The sequence below is a fragment of the Seriola lalandi genome, unplaced genomic scaffold (assembly GCF_002814215.2).
Source record: "Seriola lalandi dorsalis isolate HSWRI2012SDOR001 ecotype SW California unplaced genomic scaffold, Sedor1 jcf7180002054296, whole genome shotgun sequence".
Lineage (NCBI taxonomy): Eukaryota > Metazoa > Chordata > Actinopteri > Carangiformes > Carangidae > Seriola > Seriola lalandi.
Window position 1 is genome coordinate 132157 of NW_019524849.1, and position 15974 is coordinate 148130.

Consider the following 15974-nt stretch of genomic DNA (forward strand, 5'->3'; position numbering starts at 1 on the left):
GTGTTTGTAACAGGAATGTAACTTTGTAGCAGATCATATGAAAAATTTATCTCGCTTGAAGACAAACATCCTGAGTCACAACTCAACAATTCATCTATTCACAGACATTATTCATCTCACACGAAACTTCATTCACTTTTCTCTGTGATTATCAAAATATAGTTTAATTACAACAGCCAATGAGATGGACCTGAACTTTAACCAACCAATCAGCTTCAGTGCTGTGTGTTTACTGGTTTCATTTAGTGTCACTTCATGTTCACGTCAGCTGTCAGACCTGTGAAAATCTCTGGTTCCTGCGTGAACTCAAGTGTTTTTTCATCAACTGATTCAGCAAAAATATTCAGCATGTTCATATTCTGACGACACATTCATTGTTTCAGCAGTGAAAACATCTCAGTTTTAAAATCTAAACCTCTGACCACACGTTACAGTTTCTAATGTTTGCTAGAACAAAAAAATCATATGATGAGAACAACTGTATCATTAATGAAACATATACAGCTGTAGGACGGTTAGACACAACACACTGCGGCTACACACAGGTGTTTGATGACACCTTCCCTGCAGGTGAACGAGTCGACAGTCACAGTCACTCCATAATCTGTGTTTCCAGGCAAGACCAGATGAACCTGCCTGGGGACCAAGGGCCAAAATGAGAACCTGGGCCCCTGTTGGACCCACTGCAGGTCTTGCAGTGTGTCACAAATCTAGTTATAAGACCTTCAGTAACTCAGGTTGGTGTTTTTATCATTCACATCAAAGTTCCTGACAGCAGATCTGAGACCAAGTAAAAAAAAAGACACAGGTCCACACAGTTGAGGTGTTATCGATCTATCAATTAGAAGACAGGGCAGGAAGCTGACACACACCTGTGACACAGTCTGCCCACTCAGGCAAGGTACTGACCCAGACTCAGGACTAAATATCTCACTGCAAGAAGCAGGGTGACCAACTTCCTCTAGTGTGTGTGTGTGTGTGTGTGTGTGTGTGTGTGTGTGTGTGCGGGGGTGGGGGTGGGGGGTGTGCAGTTATTGTCTTCATTGTTTTCGTTTAGAGAGTCACGTCATTCAGACTTCCCTTATATAACAACAACATCAGCAAAGGTGACTTCTATATTCACTTCAGCCATAAACACACTAGAGCAGCAGTGTGTGTGTGTGTGTGTTGGAATGTCAGCTATTCAGTATGCGGCTGCGGGCTGAACCTTGCCGTGCCAGGACAGGCTGGGAACACCGACACACTGACAGTCACTAATAAGACTGCAATAAAAACATTTCCAGGTTTCCGTTGAGAAAGAAAGAAACATGATGAACTGACCTGAGGGGCAGATTCAATCTCCATTCTGCTGTACAATGTGACACCAACCAGACACCGTTACAGAAACATCTACTTTTAAAGTCGCTGCTAACCAGCCACTGCCGCTGTGTATTTAACGGCTGTGTGACTTCAACCCGGGGAACCGAGAAATAACTACAGACACTGACTTAATCTGTTGTCGCCGAATGGAAGATCAAGGCCTCTCGGTCCTAAAACACCACCTTATGTCACTTCTCTCCGGTTCACGCTCTCAGACAAGCGATAACATTTTAAAACCGTGAGATTTCTGAACCGAGTCTGGCGCGTGGCTGTCAGACACGCCTGACTCAAACACACGCTCCTTCCTTCCTGCAGCAGCTGCAGCTCGGGACAAGTTGGCGCCGTGGAAAGAGGGACAGTTGGATCCGTGTCAGACTCACCTGAGCTCGGCAGGCTGCTCCGCGGTCCGCCGGAGTTCGACCCGCACGGAGAAACTTCCAGAAAACCCGCAGACGTCCGGGAGAGACACAAACCTGGTCCTTCAGCACCAACAGCCGCACAACAGGTCCGACAGAGACCCCGCCCCGCTCCGCGCGGCGCCGACAGGGTTTTCTGACGCTCCTCAGCAGGAGTGCCTGGCTCCTCTGCAAGGAACAAAACCGACAACCTGCCGCAGTCTCTGTGCCTGGCTCACAGGCTGTCATTCGTCACTTTGAGCAAGACTCAGTTAACGTGGGAAAAATGTGCTCAGACTCAAGCTGATCATGTTTTAATGAGACAAACCTTCTTAACACCTGAGGTTTCCAAGGATATTGATTATTGATTAGGTACTGATTCCCACACCCAACAAGAGCCTGTTTTCATCTTTATAGTTAAAGGGACACTGAGCCACACAGAGTTCACCCAGGATTTAAACTGTAGATGATGAGATCACACATGATACCTTACACTAAATACATTACTGCATTATTAGATCAGTAGTCAGTAGTTATTACTACGTTATTACATCAATGCTCAGTGGTTATTATTACATTATTACATCAGTACTCATTATTTATGACTACATTATTACACCAGTACTCAGTGGCTATTAATACATTATAACATCAGTACTCAGTAGTTATTACAGCATTATAACCTCAGTACTCAGTAGTTATTACCACATTATAACATTTGTACACAGTAGTTCTTACATTACTACAGCAGTACTCAGTAGTTATTACATTATTACATCAGTACTACATAAGTACTCAGGTATTACTACATTATTAATACATTACATGAGTACTCAGTAGTTACTACTACATAATCATGAGTACTCAGTAAAAGTACTTCCCATAGTCACAGTATCACAGTAAAAGTACTTCCTGTAGTTACAGTATCACAGTAAAAGTACTTCCTGTGCAGTGAACTGTCTCCTGTAGCTGATCTCTGATCAGATCATTGATCCTGAGTCATGCTACTGTTGTAGCTACTCTAACTACATCAGAAACACTTAGATAGTTTAGTCCACTCGTTCCCAACCTTGGGGTCAGGCCCCTCCACAGGGCCACCAGATAAATCTGAGGGACTGCCAAATGATTTATGGGAAAGAAGAACACATTCATTGATCTGGATTCAGGTTCTAGACTGAAATGTGGAGAAGCCTGAAGTAGATTCTGATTGCTTTCGTGAAGGGTCACATGACAGAAATATTGGAAATCAATGGTTTAATATCAAACCACATAAATTTGTTTTTTTTAATAAAATCTTAAAGAGTAAAGTAACTGCACCTATCTGACGTAGAAAAACTGACGCAGTGTGTGACAAACCAACAGTACATTTGTCTGTTTTTTAAATGAAACAGACTGTGAAGTTTTAAAGTGTGAAGAGACCAGATGAGAATAAGAAGCAGGAACTTTAAAAACAGTGAACTCATTTTATTCATCATCTTCAAACTTTGTTTTGTCTAAATTATTTGTGACTTTATTTTGAAAAGCTTGACACACATAAAGGTTATTATAATTTTTTACTAAATAAAGTTCATCTGAACATTATCATTTAAACTCCTCAGCAGCAGTTTATTGATTGATTGATCAGCTGATTGAGTATAATAATTATAATATATAACAGTTTCTCTGTAAAAACATTTGATTGTATAAACAGTAAAAGATTAAAAATGGCACAATTAAAAATCACATGACCTTTGAGGTCCTCTGGGCATGATGGGGGGGGGGGGTGAATTGCAGCATAATGTTGTAATGTGATTTCTGGGAGGATTTATAGATGTTTATCTGGGGCCTGACTGCAGAGAGCAAATCCTGTAGACCAGACCCGACCAGAAGAGACCGGACCAGTCCAACCCAGCCCAGCCCAGTCCAGCCCAGTCCAGCCCAGTCCAGCCCAGCCCAGCCCAGCCCAGCCCAGCCCAGCAGGATAAAACAGGGTTTCACATCAAATTTAAGTTTAACATCAGTTTCAGTCACATGATCGACCCGCTGTGTGTTTCCATGGTAACCAGTAAAAGCAGCACATTTCTTCTATCCCAGTTTAAACTCAGGAGAGCGGCTTCTCTTCATCTGTTCACTCCTCCTCCTCCCCCTCTCTCTCCCCGAGCAGGACACACAGCTCTGCCAGTCTCTGCTGCATCTTAGGAATCCCAGACAGCTGGTTCTCCAGACGCTGCTTCTCCTCCTGACAGAGACCAGAGACCAGTGAGATAGGAAGACCGGTGAGACCAGTTAGACCAGTGAGACCAGAGAGACAAGAAACCAGTGAGACCAGAGAAACCAGTGAGACCAGAGACCAGTGAGATAGGAAGACCAGTGAGACCAGTGAGACAAGAGAGACCAGAGAGACAAGAGAAACCAGTGAGACCAGAGACCAGTGAGATAGGAAGACCAGTGAGACCAGTGAGACCAGAGAGACCAGAGAGACAAGAGAAACCAGTGAGACCAGAGGACCCAGAGTCCGGTCTTGTTAAACTGTGTCTAGAGGTTCTGATTAAATCTGTAAACGAATGATCAACTGCAGCCTGTAGAAAAAAACAGGTCACATGACACGGACTGAGACAGCTGATTGGCTGCGTTCAATCTCCTCACTCCAAACTTTGACCTCTCTCTCTCTGTCACACACACACACACACACACACACAAACACAAACACAAACACAAACACACACACACCATGCATGCCGGAGGCGTGTTGTTGTGCAGCTGGTGGTTACCATAGTAACCAGAGCATCTGCAGAGGCAGCAGTCAGAGGGGTCTGTGGGTCATCTGAGGAGCTTCAGTTATTTGAGTGTGTGTGTGTATTTTTAATCATTATTATTAACATTATTATAATTATTTTGAGGAGTCACATGACTCACTCCTCCAATCACAGTCCACTTCAGTCTTCAGCTGTCTTTAGGACCGGGGGGGTTTCTGCAAGTCTGTTCTGACCAAGACCAACATCCTGGAAGCATATCATATTAAATACCTGCAGAGAGAGACGAGTGGAGGCATCCAGTGGTTCAAACCTCCATCCTCCTTCTCCATCAAACTGAAGCAGGTGAGAGTGGTACTTCCTGTCAGACAGAGGAGGAGGAGGAGAAGAAGAAGAAAAAGAAGAAGAAGAAGAAGAAGAAGAAGAAGAAGAAGAAGAAGAAGAAGAAGAAGAAGAGGATCATCAGGGTGGGGCAGCTGAGAGCAGCTCAGAGCTCTGCTGCCCCCTGCAGGAGGGAAACCAAACTACGTCATCTTGACATGATTTGTTTTTAAACAGTCACACAAACAGCTCATATCTATCAATCAATCAATCAATCAATCAATCAATCAATCAATCAATCAATCAATCAATCTATCAGACTCTTTTTGTAGTCAATATCATAACTGATATACATCTGAAACAGACAATTGTGTGTGTGTGCTTACTGACCACAGAGAGGGTCTGTGTGTGATTGAAAGCAGAGCTATCCCAGCATCCTTTGCAGCCTGAAAGATGTTTCCCTCCACATCGATGCTGACGGCGCTCGTACACTCATCCAGCAGAGCGTACCGAGGGCTGGGCGAGAGACATTCACATCACAGGGAGAAAGAGAGACTGTCAGAAGACAACAAGCAGTCAGACGGACAGCATCCAGGTCCAGCTCCAGGTCCTGGTGTCAGCACACCGAGTACCTCAGAGACCAGGACCACAGACTCAGGTGGAGCAACCCCCCTCCAATGTTTCCTGTCTCAACAACTCTGGACTCAGGTGATCCAGGTTCCCTGATGAACTGCCTTCATGTGAGTCTGTTCTGAGGAAACTCAACTCATCTGTGTCAGCTGTCAGTCAGAAAACACTCAGTATAAATCCCAGAGTTAAGTCTGACAGGTGTTCATCTTTACCTGCTGTCTGAGCCTCACCTGTGAGTTAGAGAACAGGCAGTAAACAGTGAATATTTACCGGTGGTAGAACATACGAGCCATCCCCATTCTCTGCTTCTCTCCTCCAGAAAGAACGTCTTTCCAGTCACTGACAGACTCCCAGCCTGACAGACAGAGACCAGACAGAGACCAATCAGTACAGAGAACCAGACTGTTTCTGTTCTTCATGAACACAGCTATAAAACATCAGGGCATCAACAGTGAAGTATGAAACATTAACATTAGAGACACAGAACAAAAGCAGCAGCAGCAGGATGTTTAAAGTCCACTGGGCTCTAAACACAGCATGGTGTCTGCATCTCGTCACTTTACACGTGTTTATGTTGTCAAACGTGTTGTTTGGTATGTTCATGAAGTCTGACAGGCAGCAGCAGTGATCAGCTGATGAGATCAGATCAGATCTCTCTCTCACACAGACACAGACAGACAGACAGACACACATACACACACACACACACACACTCACACATTTACAGACTGACCTCCCTCACGGTCCAGGATGTACACCAGGTGGACGGTCTGGAGGATCTCTTCCAGATTTGCATCAGTGATCCCCCTCTGAATCATCTCCTCCACCGAATCTGGATAGATCACCTGGTCCCTGAGGGTCCCCTCTGACATGTAGGGCCTGTACAGGATACAGTATTACATCACCACAACAGTACTACAGGTAGATCACCTGGTCCCTGAGGGCCCCCGTCCTTACTACAGTCCTACTACAGTCCTGCTTCAGTGATGGTGACAGTTATACAGTACAGTTCCAGATGGTACAATTGTAGTACCACCTCTGTGGGCTGTAGCACATGTACTGAGGTTCTGTAGTGTCTGATTTCTTTCTGTGGAAAGACTTGAAACAAATGATGACCTCAGATGACATCACTGATGATGTGTCCAAGAGCAGCTAACTCACCAGGGGCTGCTAACACCACCTCTCTACAACCTCCCCATAAGCCTCCTACAACCCCAACCAGTTGGTGACTCAAGCACTGTGCTTGAGCCCCCCAGGTGGTCTGGCATGCGCAATCAGGTGCAGTGGCCATCCTCAGTGGTTGCTTTCCTTTATGATCCGACATGTGGCTGTGCACGGTGGCAGGACTCTCTGGTGTCGAGGTGTCTGTGTGAAGGACCTTACACCCACTGCTCTGCAGCTGATTCAGGCTCCTCACAGACAGTCTGCTGGACAATGGGAGGAGGTGCGTGATTTCCGGTTGGTTATGCCTGCTCTTAGATTTCTAGCTCAGTTATTCTAGATCAGAATCTCACTCTTGAATCCCATGTTAAAAGGCTATAGCTAAGTGAAAAATATATCTACATCATTTAATGATCTTCTTTTAAGTCTTTACCGGCTCCATCATTATCCAGCTCCATCAGTGAGGCTGATTGTGACTTCCTGCCACCGCTCAGGACGGGCAGCCGACTGTTGACCAATGAAGGCTGCCCAAGCTTCCAGATGCCATTGCCACATTCAGAACACACAGTCCTGTTGTCTGAAACAGGCAAGTGGTCCTGATGGGATTGACTGTCCACTGGGAGGACTGAATGGAGGAGGCCTCAGAGTGACAGGCAGTTACTCAGAACTGGTAGAGGAGTGCTGGAGTCAAGGATGGTAAGAGCAATGTGTTCCCACTGAGGACAGCTGCAGAGGATGTCTGTGAAATAACGGCTGGACAGTATAGTGCTAGTAGCAATAGTAGTAATAGTAGTAGTAGTAGTAGCAGTACCTTTGAGGGATGTAGAACATGTGCTGTGGTTCTGGACGGTACAGGACTCCTCCATAAACAGGCCACAGTCCACTGAGGATCCTGAACAGAGAACTCTTCCCACAGCCGTTTGGACCTGTGATCAACACATTCATTCCCTCATCCATCTGACACACAGGGACAAAAAATACACTTTATTAAACCTGATCCGATAGATATGTAAACAAACAGAAAAGTCTGCTGATTTTGTTTTTTCATGACACAAGATGAAAACAGCTGGGAACTGGGTGGTTGCTATGGTGCTCATCTCGTCAGTTTCTAGGTTGGAAACAGATGACTGGGAAGATGTTTCAGGTGGTTGTTGTGGGATTTCTTTGTGGTTTCAAGGCAGTTGCTAGGGTTCTCTTGGTGGTTGCTAAGGCTGTACAATTACTGTCAGTAGTTAACATTGCAGCATTTGTGAGGATTGACTGGAACTAGGGACGTAATGATACCAGAAGTCTGGACGTTTGGTACCAAGACCAATGAAATTCCACGCTTCTCAATCCCAAATATGATACCACAACAAAAACAGAGAAAAGGCTGCTGCACAGTGTGCTAACAAATATGCACATGTGTGTGCACAAACACACACATGCACACACTTAGTTTAAATTGACTAACAGACCCATGATGTGAAAATATTAATTTAAAGTCAGTGTTATATTCTGACAGACTGAACAGTGATGACTGTACCTGCTAATGTTGTGAGTATCCACTTCACATTATGAGCTGTCGCTACGTTAGCCTGATCAAGCTAAGGTTAGCCTGAACAAGCTAAGGTTAGCCTAAAAAGAAGGTAATGTCAGCATCAACGTATGTGAACGTTGTGTGTGGGGCATAGCTAGAACAGATGTCTCTGTCACAGTTCACACACAGTAACATTTCAGGATATGGACATGTTGACGACATGTTGTTGATATAAAGTGAACAACTGAAGCTACGAGGAGCTAAGTAAGTGGATGTTCAGTTTAGACTAATGGATTGATCCAGCTGCAGGACAGTGGACTGCCACTGTTACACCCAAGTGTTGTGTGATGAAATTGTGCCTCAGACTGATTATTATTACTGACACCAACAGAGAAAAACTCTGTGGGTCTGATTCACATAGAGTGTTGATTAAATCTGCATCTGACAAGCTGAAATAAATAACTGCAGCTATAGACACAGATCCTCAAGGATTAGACTGTAAAACTCTGACAGTCTGATGAACCAGTTTTCTGAAATCTTCAGACTCTGCAGGTGACGGCACTCTGAGAGAACCAACCAATCACAGAGCAGCTGTCGGAGCCGAGGGGTCTAAGGTCGAAAACCAGACGAAAGAGAGGATGTTCTGTTTCCATCAATGTTCCTCTTCTTCTTCTGTCATGTTTTCTTCTGTTGCGTCTGTGCCACAAGAATTTCACTCTATTTAATCCCTCTATTGTGTGTCTGTGTGCGAACACACGCACACACACACTCAATCACACTCAGTCACACACACACACACACACACACACACACACACACACACACACACACACACACACACACACACACACACTCTGTGTTTCAGTAATGCTAATGAGCTGCAGGCTCTGCTGTGACCTCTAACCTCAGTCAGATGGAAACACTGGTGAAAGAATGAGAGTTAAAAAGATGAAAAATAGATAAAGGCGTCCTAGCACTGAGCATGGTCTATACCACAGTGACATCACTACCCTCACACACATATACCAATCAGACTCAACCGTTTGTTACCACAGATTTTCCAGAGAGAAATCCATACATGCTGCAACAGTGACACCCCGTGGTCACCAACACAAACTACACACAAACAACACTGCACACAGACAACAGACTTAGTTTCCCACGGAAAGTGGAGGAATAACCACTGTAAAACCTGCTGTATGTTGCCCTGGAAGCCACCCTCCACACTCTGATCAACACTCAGTCAGCTGTTACTGTTATGGAGCTCTATAGTGGTGACATGTCAGTTCTGTCAAAGACGTTTTCTCAGCTGTTCATTCAAATATAGCTTTTAGCCCAGTGAGCATGCTCAACCTCACAGCATAGTGGATTGTTACTCTCCCAGGACTTCCACTCTGCACTTAGACACACAGGCATTAGAGAAAATATATGAAACAGGGAAAATAGACAAAAATAGTGTCATGAGAGAAATGAAGGACGAAAAAGCTATGATGGAGAGTGGCGTGGCTGGTTTTGGCTGCAGGGCACACACCATGCAGCTGGTTGTTCTGAACCAGTACGCATCTCTGATGTGGTGGCAATAGGCTGAAAAACAGTCCGACAGTCACCCCTTTCCTACTCAGGCTGCAGGCTGTGCAGATCAGGTTGACGATGACAAAGGCTAAAGTAAGATGCTGCCACTTGGTGGAACAGTACACTCTATGTGCTGGATAGCCTTCTGGAACAACGCCACAGACTACGACCTCCCTGCAACCCTTATTATGCTCACCACAACAGTTCAGTTATTATCTTATAATGAGGATTTCTTTGTTTCCCTGCTACTAAAGGAGGAAGAAATAACAACAAAAACAAACAAACAAACAAACATCAGTATTGTCTCTGCCCAGAGTTTCATTCGGTTCATCTCTAGTTTCAGGTTACCTTGATGTTAAGGCTGGACACCACCACGTCTCCAGTCGGTGTGATGATTGGCAGGTTCTCACAGCGAATCCCCTTCTCCACACTGATCACCTGACCTGCACATGACAACAACACACCATGACAACATAATACAACAACACGACAACAACATAAAAACACAACAACATGACAACTCTGAGCTGAATGATGGATTTTGAACAGACACAGATCAACATTGTGACTCTGTGAAGAAGAGACCAGGTGTTTCCTCCTGTACAGGTATGAGTCGTATTAGAGAACACTGTTCTGATTTACAGCTTGTTTCTCATAATGCAATATGAACACAGACCTTGTCACTGTACTCACGTTTTAAAACCATCAGTGTGAGACAGTTAGAGCTGTTTCTACCGTCATGTCGGAGAAGGCCTGAGGGGCACTTCATAGAGATGACTCAGCATCATGCTACAGTGCTATCGCTACGAGCGCCACCCACCTCTGATCTGCAGTCGACCACAGACTCTCTGACCGTGCTGAACCACAGCTGCGCCTCCTGCTGGTGACTCCTCCTCCTCTCTGTCTGCAGAGCGGCGGTAGATTCCCTGATTCACATCCTCAAACACATCCAACATCTCATAGACACGAGCTGTGTAACCTGCCAGCTCTGTCACCTGGACAGGTAAATACACAGTAAGCTTCACTTTTTGACTGAGGTCAACACCTGTTCTATAAAGACACCTGTGGATACAGAGACAACGATGAAGAGGAGAGAGAGAGGAGGAAGAGAGAGAGGAAAAGGAGTAGGAGAGAGAGAGAGGAAAGAGGAGAGAGGGAGAGGAAGAGGAGGAGAGAGGGAGGGGAAAAGGAGAGAGGGAGAAGAAGAAGAGGAGGAGAGAGTAAGAGGAGGAGGAGAGAGAGATGGGAAGAGGAGGAGAGAGGGAAGAAGGAGGAGGAGGCGAAAGAGAGAGAGAGAAGGAGAGAGAGGAGGAGGTCACCTCCTTGTATGAGCTCATGATCCTCTCCACAGCGTCTGCTCCAGCGTTGAGGAGGTTTCTGGCCGTGGTGAAGGCCTGCGTCCTTTCACTCACCAACTCCTCCTCCTTCATCACCATAGCAGCCTGCTTCACCTCCTCCGAATCTGGAGGCCACAGTTCAAAGGTCACACATCATCAGTGTTTGTTACAATCAGTATCCGGTTTGTTTTTATCTACCTTTATTTACACGTGATGAAGAACAGAGAAACCTCCATCAGCTGGAGCCTGTGTCACATGGTCAACATGTTCCCTTGTCAACTGTATTTTATACATCATGTATATTCAGTGTGCGTTTACCATATTTGGAGTATCCTGTGGCGGTGATGATGGGCACAGCGACCATCACCAGGCCGGAGGCACTCCACACGTACTTCATGAGGAACTGTTCCAACATGACGTACCAGAGTCGCTTTAACAGGATCTGATGGATCTGAGACGACAGAGACATGTAGCTCCTCTGCAGCTGGGCCATCTCCACCTACGAATCAAACACACCTCTACATTAACATCACAGACGGGGCCATCTCCACCTATGAATCAAACACACCCTGCACAGTGCTGACTGTACGACTTCCTGTTAAAATTCCAGTTACTGTTTAAAGCTGCAGTGATTTGTTGTGTTCACCGGGGGGCGTCCTGTACCTTGTGTCCTCCATAGAACGCGATCTCCTCAGAGTTGGCGATGATGCGTGAGTGCATGTATCTCAGGTCTCCTTTCCTCTTCGCCTCCTCGGACACCAGTTTCCCAAATCGAGGCGAGCAGGAGCGCAGGACTTTGGCGGTGAGTGCCACCACCAGGCCGGCAATAACGGATGGCCATGTGGTGTTTGCTCCTGCAGGATGGTAGTGATGTTTAAACACTCTGACCTGTGGTGTGTTATGTTCTGGCACACGAACACTGACCCACCTTTAGAGTGGGCGGTGCGCAGCAGGGTGTAGCAGGTGACAACCACATCCAGGATTGGTTTGGTCAGGTTGGAGTAGAGATGAGCAACGGAGGCTGAAAACATTACGATGTCCTCGGTGAGAGATTGATCGGGATTGGACAGACGAGCGTCCATGTTACTGACCCGGTAATAAGTCTGCAGAGACAGAGAGACATTACAGAGGACTTCCAGCTGACGCATCATGTCCCCGCCCACCTGTCCTGTGTCCAGGTACGAACATGAAGGCAGAGCAACAGCTGTGTCTATACAGACTGATGCACCTGAGAGGGATCAAAGATTCAAGTATTTTGTGGTGACTCTGGACCACCAGTAGGTTTTAACCCAGTTTAAACTGATGTTCCAGGTGAACAGGTGATATATACTTCAGGGTGACTAGAGTCACTGGAGTCACTCTGGAGATATTGATCAGTAATTAATAATGATCAGTCCAGGACTCAGAGGGACTGAGTCAGGAAGTTGATGTGTGACAGGACAGAACACTGAGTCACAAAGAGGTCAAAGGTGAACATGTTTTATTTTAGCTGGGAAAGTGTGTGTGTGTGTGTGTGTGTGTGTGTGTGTGTGTGTGTGTGTGTGTGTGTGTGTGTGTGAGAGACCTGGTTGGTGAAGTACAGCTGGTAGGCATGGTTGACCAATCGGCTCCTGAAGCTGAGGGCCAGCTGACCTTCCAGGAACCTGATGGTGCTGTTGATGAACGTTGCAGGAACTGCGATGAGTAGCCACTTAGAGAGCTGCAGCACGAAGGCCCGAGGATCCTTCTGAACTATAGTCTTAACTATCAATCCTGGAACAATCAATTCTATTGATTATTGATGCTCTTCTTTTGCACACACACTGGAATACACAAAAAAGGTACAGGTACAGCCAGACACAGACAGGTACAGACAGACAAACAGGTAGGTACATATAGGTACAGACCATCCAGAGCAGCAACGTAGATGGACAGGAAGGTCCTGGACATCAGAGTGACAGAGTGTAAAACCAACAGACCGACCTCTGGACACAGTAACCGTGGAAACAAGAGCTTCAACAGACGAGACAGTCTGAGGACAAACTCCCTGTTCACTGATGGAGACCTGAAGATAGACGGAGACATCTGTCTGACTAGGTTCATTCTACAGTGTGAAGCTGCTTCATCTGGACCTGTTGTCATGGAAACAAGTCCTCTAACCCAAACCCTTAAGGGCACAGGCTTACTAACATTTTGCCATGGTAACTGCTGCACACATGTTCGAGATAACAGATCTTTATATTTGTCTCATGTTGTATTTTGCTGGGTGTGACTGAAGCCAGGTAACGAAGAGATCCTGAGGTCTGTACTATGAAGCAGGATTCGAGGTTATTGAGGTAAGTTCAGGTTTAATTCAGCCCTGTCTAATTAAGACGGTGGTTGTGTTCATTATTGTTTGTTCATCATCAGACAAAAGAAGAAAACTTCATGATAATTCATGCACTTATTTACAATGTGTCCTTGGTCAGACCTTAATAATTAGAAATTATTTTTAGTGTTTCTTTTTTCTTCTTTCCAGTCATGTGATCATATTGTTTACATTTCAACTGTTGAATATCACTTTTGGATGTCGCTATAACCACATTTACCTGCAGGTATCAGTGTTTATTCTCATATCATATTAAGTACTTGGTTGGTGGTTCTGACGATTTTGCTTATAATTAACAACTCTGCCTCTTTCACATGAACACGCTTGTGCCTGTACAGGTAAACCCAGGGTTAACTGAGCTAGGTGATAACCAGCTTCGTAGTACAGGTTATCCCGCATGGTCAATGTTAGGTTCAGGTAAGCCACATAATGAAAAGTTGTCCTGGGTATGTTGAACTTGCTTCGTAGTAAAGGCCTCTGGACCTGTTGGACTGTGCTAATTGATTCTCTCAGATTTTCAGGAGCCACAAACCTATCAGCGAGGATCTAGGTGATCTTCATAAGTCCACAATTTAGGAACTAGTTTTCATGACCAGTACTCCAATAGGTGCTTTTAGAGTTTCTGGACTCAATTTCAGACTGATGGAGAGACACTGTAATACACATACACACACACACACACACACACACACACACACACACACACCTGCTGTCACTTTTCTGCTTCTTCTTCTTCTCTGTGCTGTTTCCCACAGAGCTGGAGGTGGTGGCCACACCCACAGGGAGGTTAGTTTCACCCAGCTGTTTACCTTCTGCACCCCTCTGAAAACAAAACAAACACACTCAGTCTGTGTACGTGTGTGCGCGCGTGCGTGTGTGTCTGTGTGTGTGTGTGTATGTGTGTGCGCATGTGTGTTTCTTCACCTGTATCCTCCTCCAGACATACGGGGACATTTTTTTGACGGCATAGGCAGCAAGCAGTACGGCCATCAGCTTCCTGAGTCTGGAGCTCCGCCTCAGCTGAACCGGCAGCTTTTGATAGGTCAGCTGCATGCTGACAGAGAGGTGACAGGTGACCAATCAGGGGAAAGAAACAGAAGTGCATCACAGGAGGAGTCCAAATTGAACCTGGTCCCAGAGGGGTCCACTGAGACAGCAGGGTTGTCGTCATGGAAACAACATGATGAACTCTGGGGCTGACCCTCGACCTGCACAAGGGAGAGAAGGTGAGTGAACTTTCTGTGACAGAAATGTTCAGTCTGTGCTGCATGAGGACACGCCTCCATCTCAGCAGCTGATTGATCAAAGCCTGAGATTATCAGTATTTATGATAATAATAATGATTATCAATACTGTCTGAGACTGCATCAACATCATAACTAACCATCATCTATTCATAACTGACCATCATTTTCATCATCACAATGGTTATTTTTCACTTTCTCTGAAAGAAATATAAAATGATGTGAGCTTCACTAGTTTAATTTAGCTTTGTTATGAATTAAACAGTAAATTCAGCAGAAATTATCAGTCGATAGAGAGTTCATTTTATTATTATTATTAGACAGAGCAGTTGGCTGTAAACAAACATCAGTATCTAATGATTTTTATAAACCAAATATGTTCACAGATCAATCGTTAAGATCGTTAATACATACAACTTCAGTAATAATCTGATGATTCACTGTGTTCAGCTTTAATACGGTCAGTACTAACGTACTGCAGTACTACTGTGGTGTCAGTACTTTTACCTGGGAGCTATGATAGCGGTCATAAACGGTGACGGTAATGTCCCGTGTCTCCGCTCCGTCCTTTACACCCACTTGTATTATGACTGTTCACACCGATAAAACCCGGTAAACCTGATTCAATGAGTCTGGTTAGTTAGCTCCGGTTACCGTTAGCTTCGGTAAAGAGTGTGTAGCAGCCGGCTAACAGTACACAAATGCCTTTACTCATCGTGTCAGACATAAACCCGTTTTCTTTAGATGTCTATCGACCGTTAACTCCGGGTCCGGGTCCGCGGTGTCGACACCGAACCGAACAAAGATTTTAAATTGGGTTTAAATACCCTGCAGCTAACGGAGCGATGCTAACAAAGCTAGCCGCTAACAGCAGGAACTTTGTTGTTCCTCTGATGTGAACATGAAAAGATTCAGAGTTTAACGGTCTGGTCCGGTCTTGTGTTCCGGGTTTGACCAGGACACGTAATCTAATTCCTTATGTTCCTCCTCTAAGACTCTGTCGTTTTACTTCATCTTTAACCCGGTTAACGGAGTTTAATGTCGCGGGAGAAAGTTCAGCCTGTTTACCTGAGAGGACGGATTGCGTCCCAATACTCACTCCTCCTCTCCTACATCCTACCTTCCTACACAGAGACCTTTCCTTCTTTGGTCCCTTGTTGCCAGCTGGGGTTAGTGGTAACCAGCTGTGAACTGTAGTTACAGTACAATGGACAAACACAGACACACACGCACACATACACCGGACCAGGCGGGGGTTTAGGTGCTTTGCTTTAGGGCACGTCCGTGCTGTTCATTCACTCCCCTCACTTGCTTTTCTTCCTGGTCTAAGGATTAGACTGGGCGACCTTTCAGTTCC

General features: G+C 45.4%; 2 protein-coding genes across 4 annotated transcripts in view; both read right to left on the minus strand.

Annotated features, from left to right (window-relative positions):
- plxnb3 (plexin B3) overlaps positions 1–1871 on the minus strand; it is a 52127-nt gene extending 50256 nt beyond the window's left edge. Inside the window, exon 1 of the mRNA XM_023406146.2 lies at positions 1740–1871. The gene's annotated coding sequence lies outside the window, so the exon portion shown is untranslated. The remainder of the gene's footprint in view (positions 1–1739) is intronic.
- Positions 1872–3203: 1332 nt separating this feature from the next.
- abcd1 (ATP-binding cassette, sub-family D (ALD), member 1) lies at positions 3204–15833 on the minus strand. Of its 3 annotated transcripts, none has more exons than XM_087173964.1 (17): positions 15738–15833; positions 14298–14581; positions 14080–14195; positions 12913–13070; positions 12591–12778; positions 11955–12129; positions 11690–11880; positions 11345–11525; positions 11004–11151; positions 10510–10679; positions 10038–10132; positions 7410–7555; positions 6171–6316; positions 5708–5792; positions 5198–5323; positions 4760–4847; positions 3204–3972 (listed from the first exon to the last, which is right to left on the minus strand). In XM_087173964.1, the coding sequence occupies exons 2-17, from the start codon at positions 14424–14426 to the stop codon at positions 3862–3864; spliced, it is 2253 nt and encodes a 750-aa protein (XP_087030090.1). In that variant the 5' UTR covers positions 14427–14581; positions 15738–15833; the 3' UTR covers positions 3204–3861. The 3 variants fall into 3 exon arrangements, with proteins under 3 accessions (XP_087030090.1, XP_087030089.1, XP_087030088.1); XM_087173963.1 differs by having other exon boundaries at positions 15686–15819; XM_087173962.1 differs by lacking the exon at positions 15738–15833 and adding an exon at positions 15125–15679.
- Positions 15834–15974: the final 141 nt, after the last annotated feature.

What these genes read in the sequence shown, in the direction of transcription:
- abcd1 (XM_087173964.1), bottom strand. Translation starts at nt 14,426, where the DNA reads ATGCAGCTGACCTATCAAAAGCTGCCGGTTCAGCTGAGGCGGAGCTCC. An exon ending in ATGTCTGGAGGAGGATACAG is followed by an intron (nt 14,196 to 14,297) that starts GTGAAGAAACAC and finishes TTTTGTTTTCAG; the next exon opens with AGGGGTGCAGAAGGTAAACA. An exon ending in AGCTCATACAAGGAGGTGAC is followed by an intron (nt 10,680 to 11,003) that starts CTCCTCCTCTCT and finishes TGTCCAGGTGAC; the next exon opens with AGAGCTGGCAGGTTACACAG.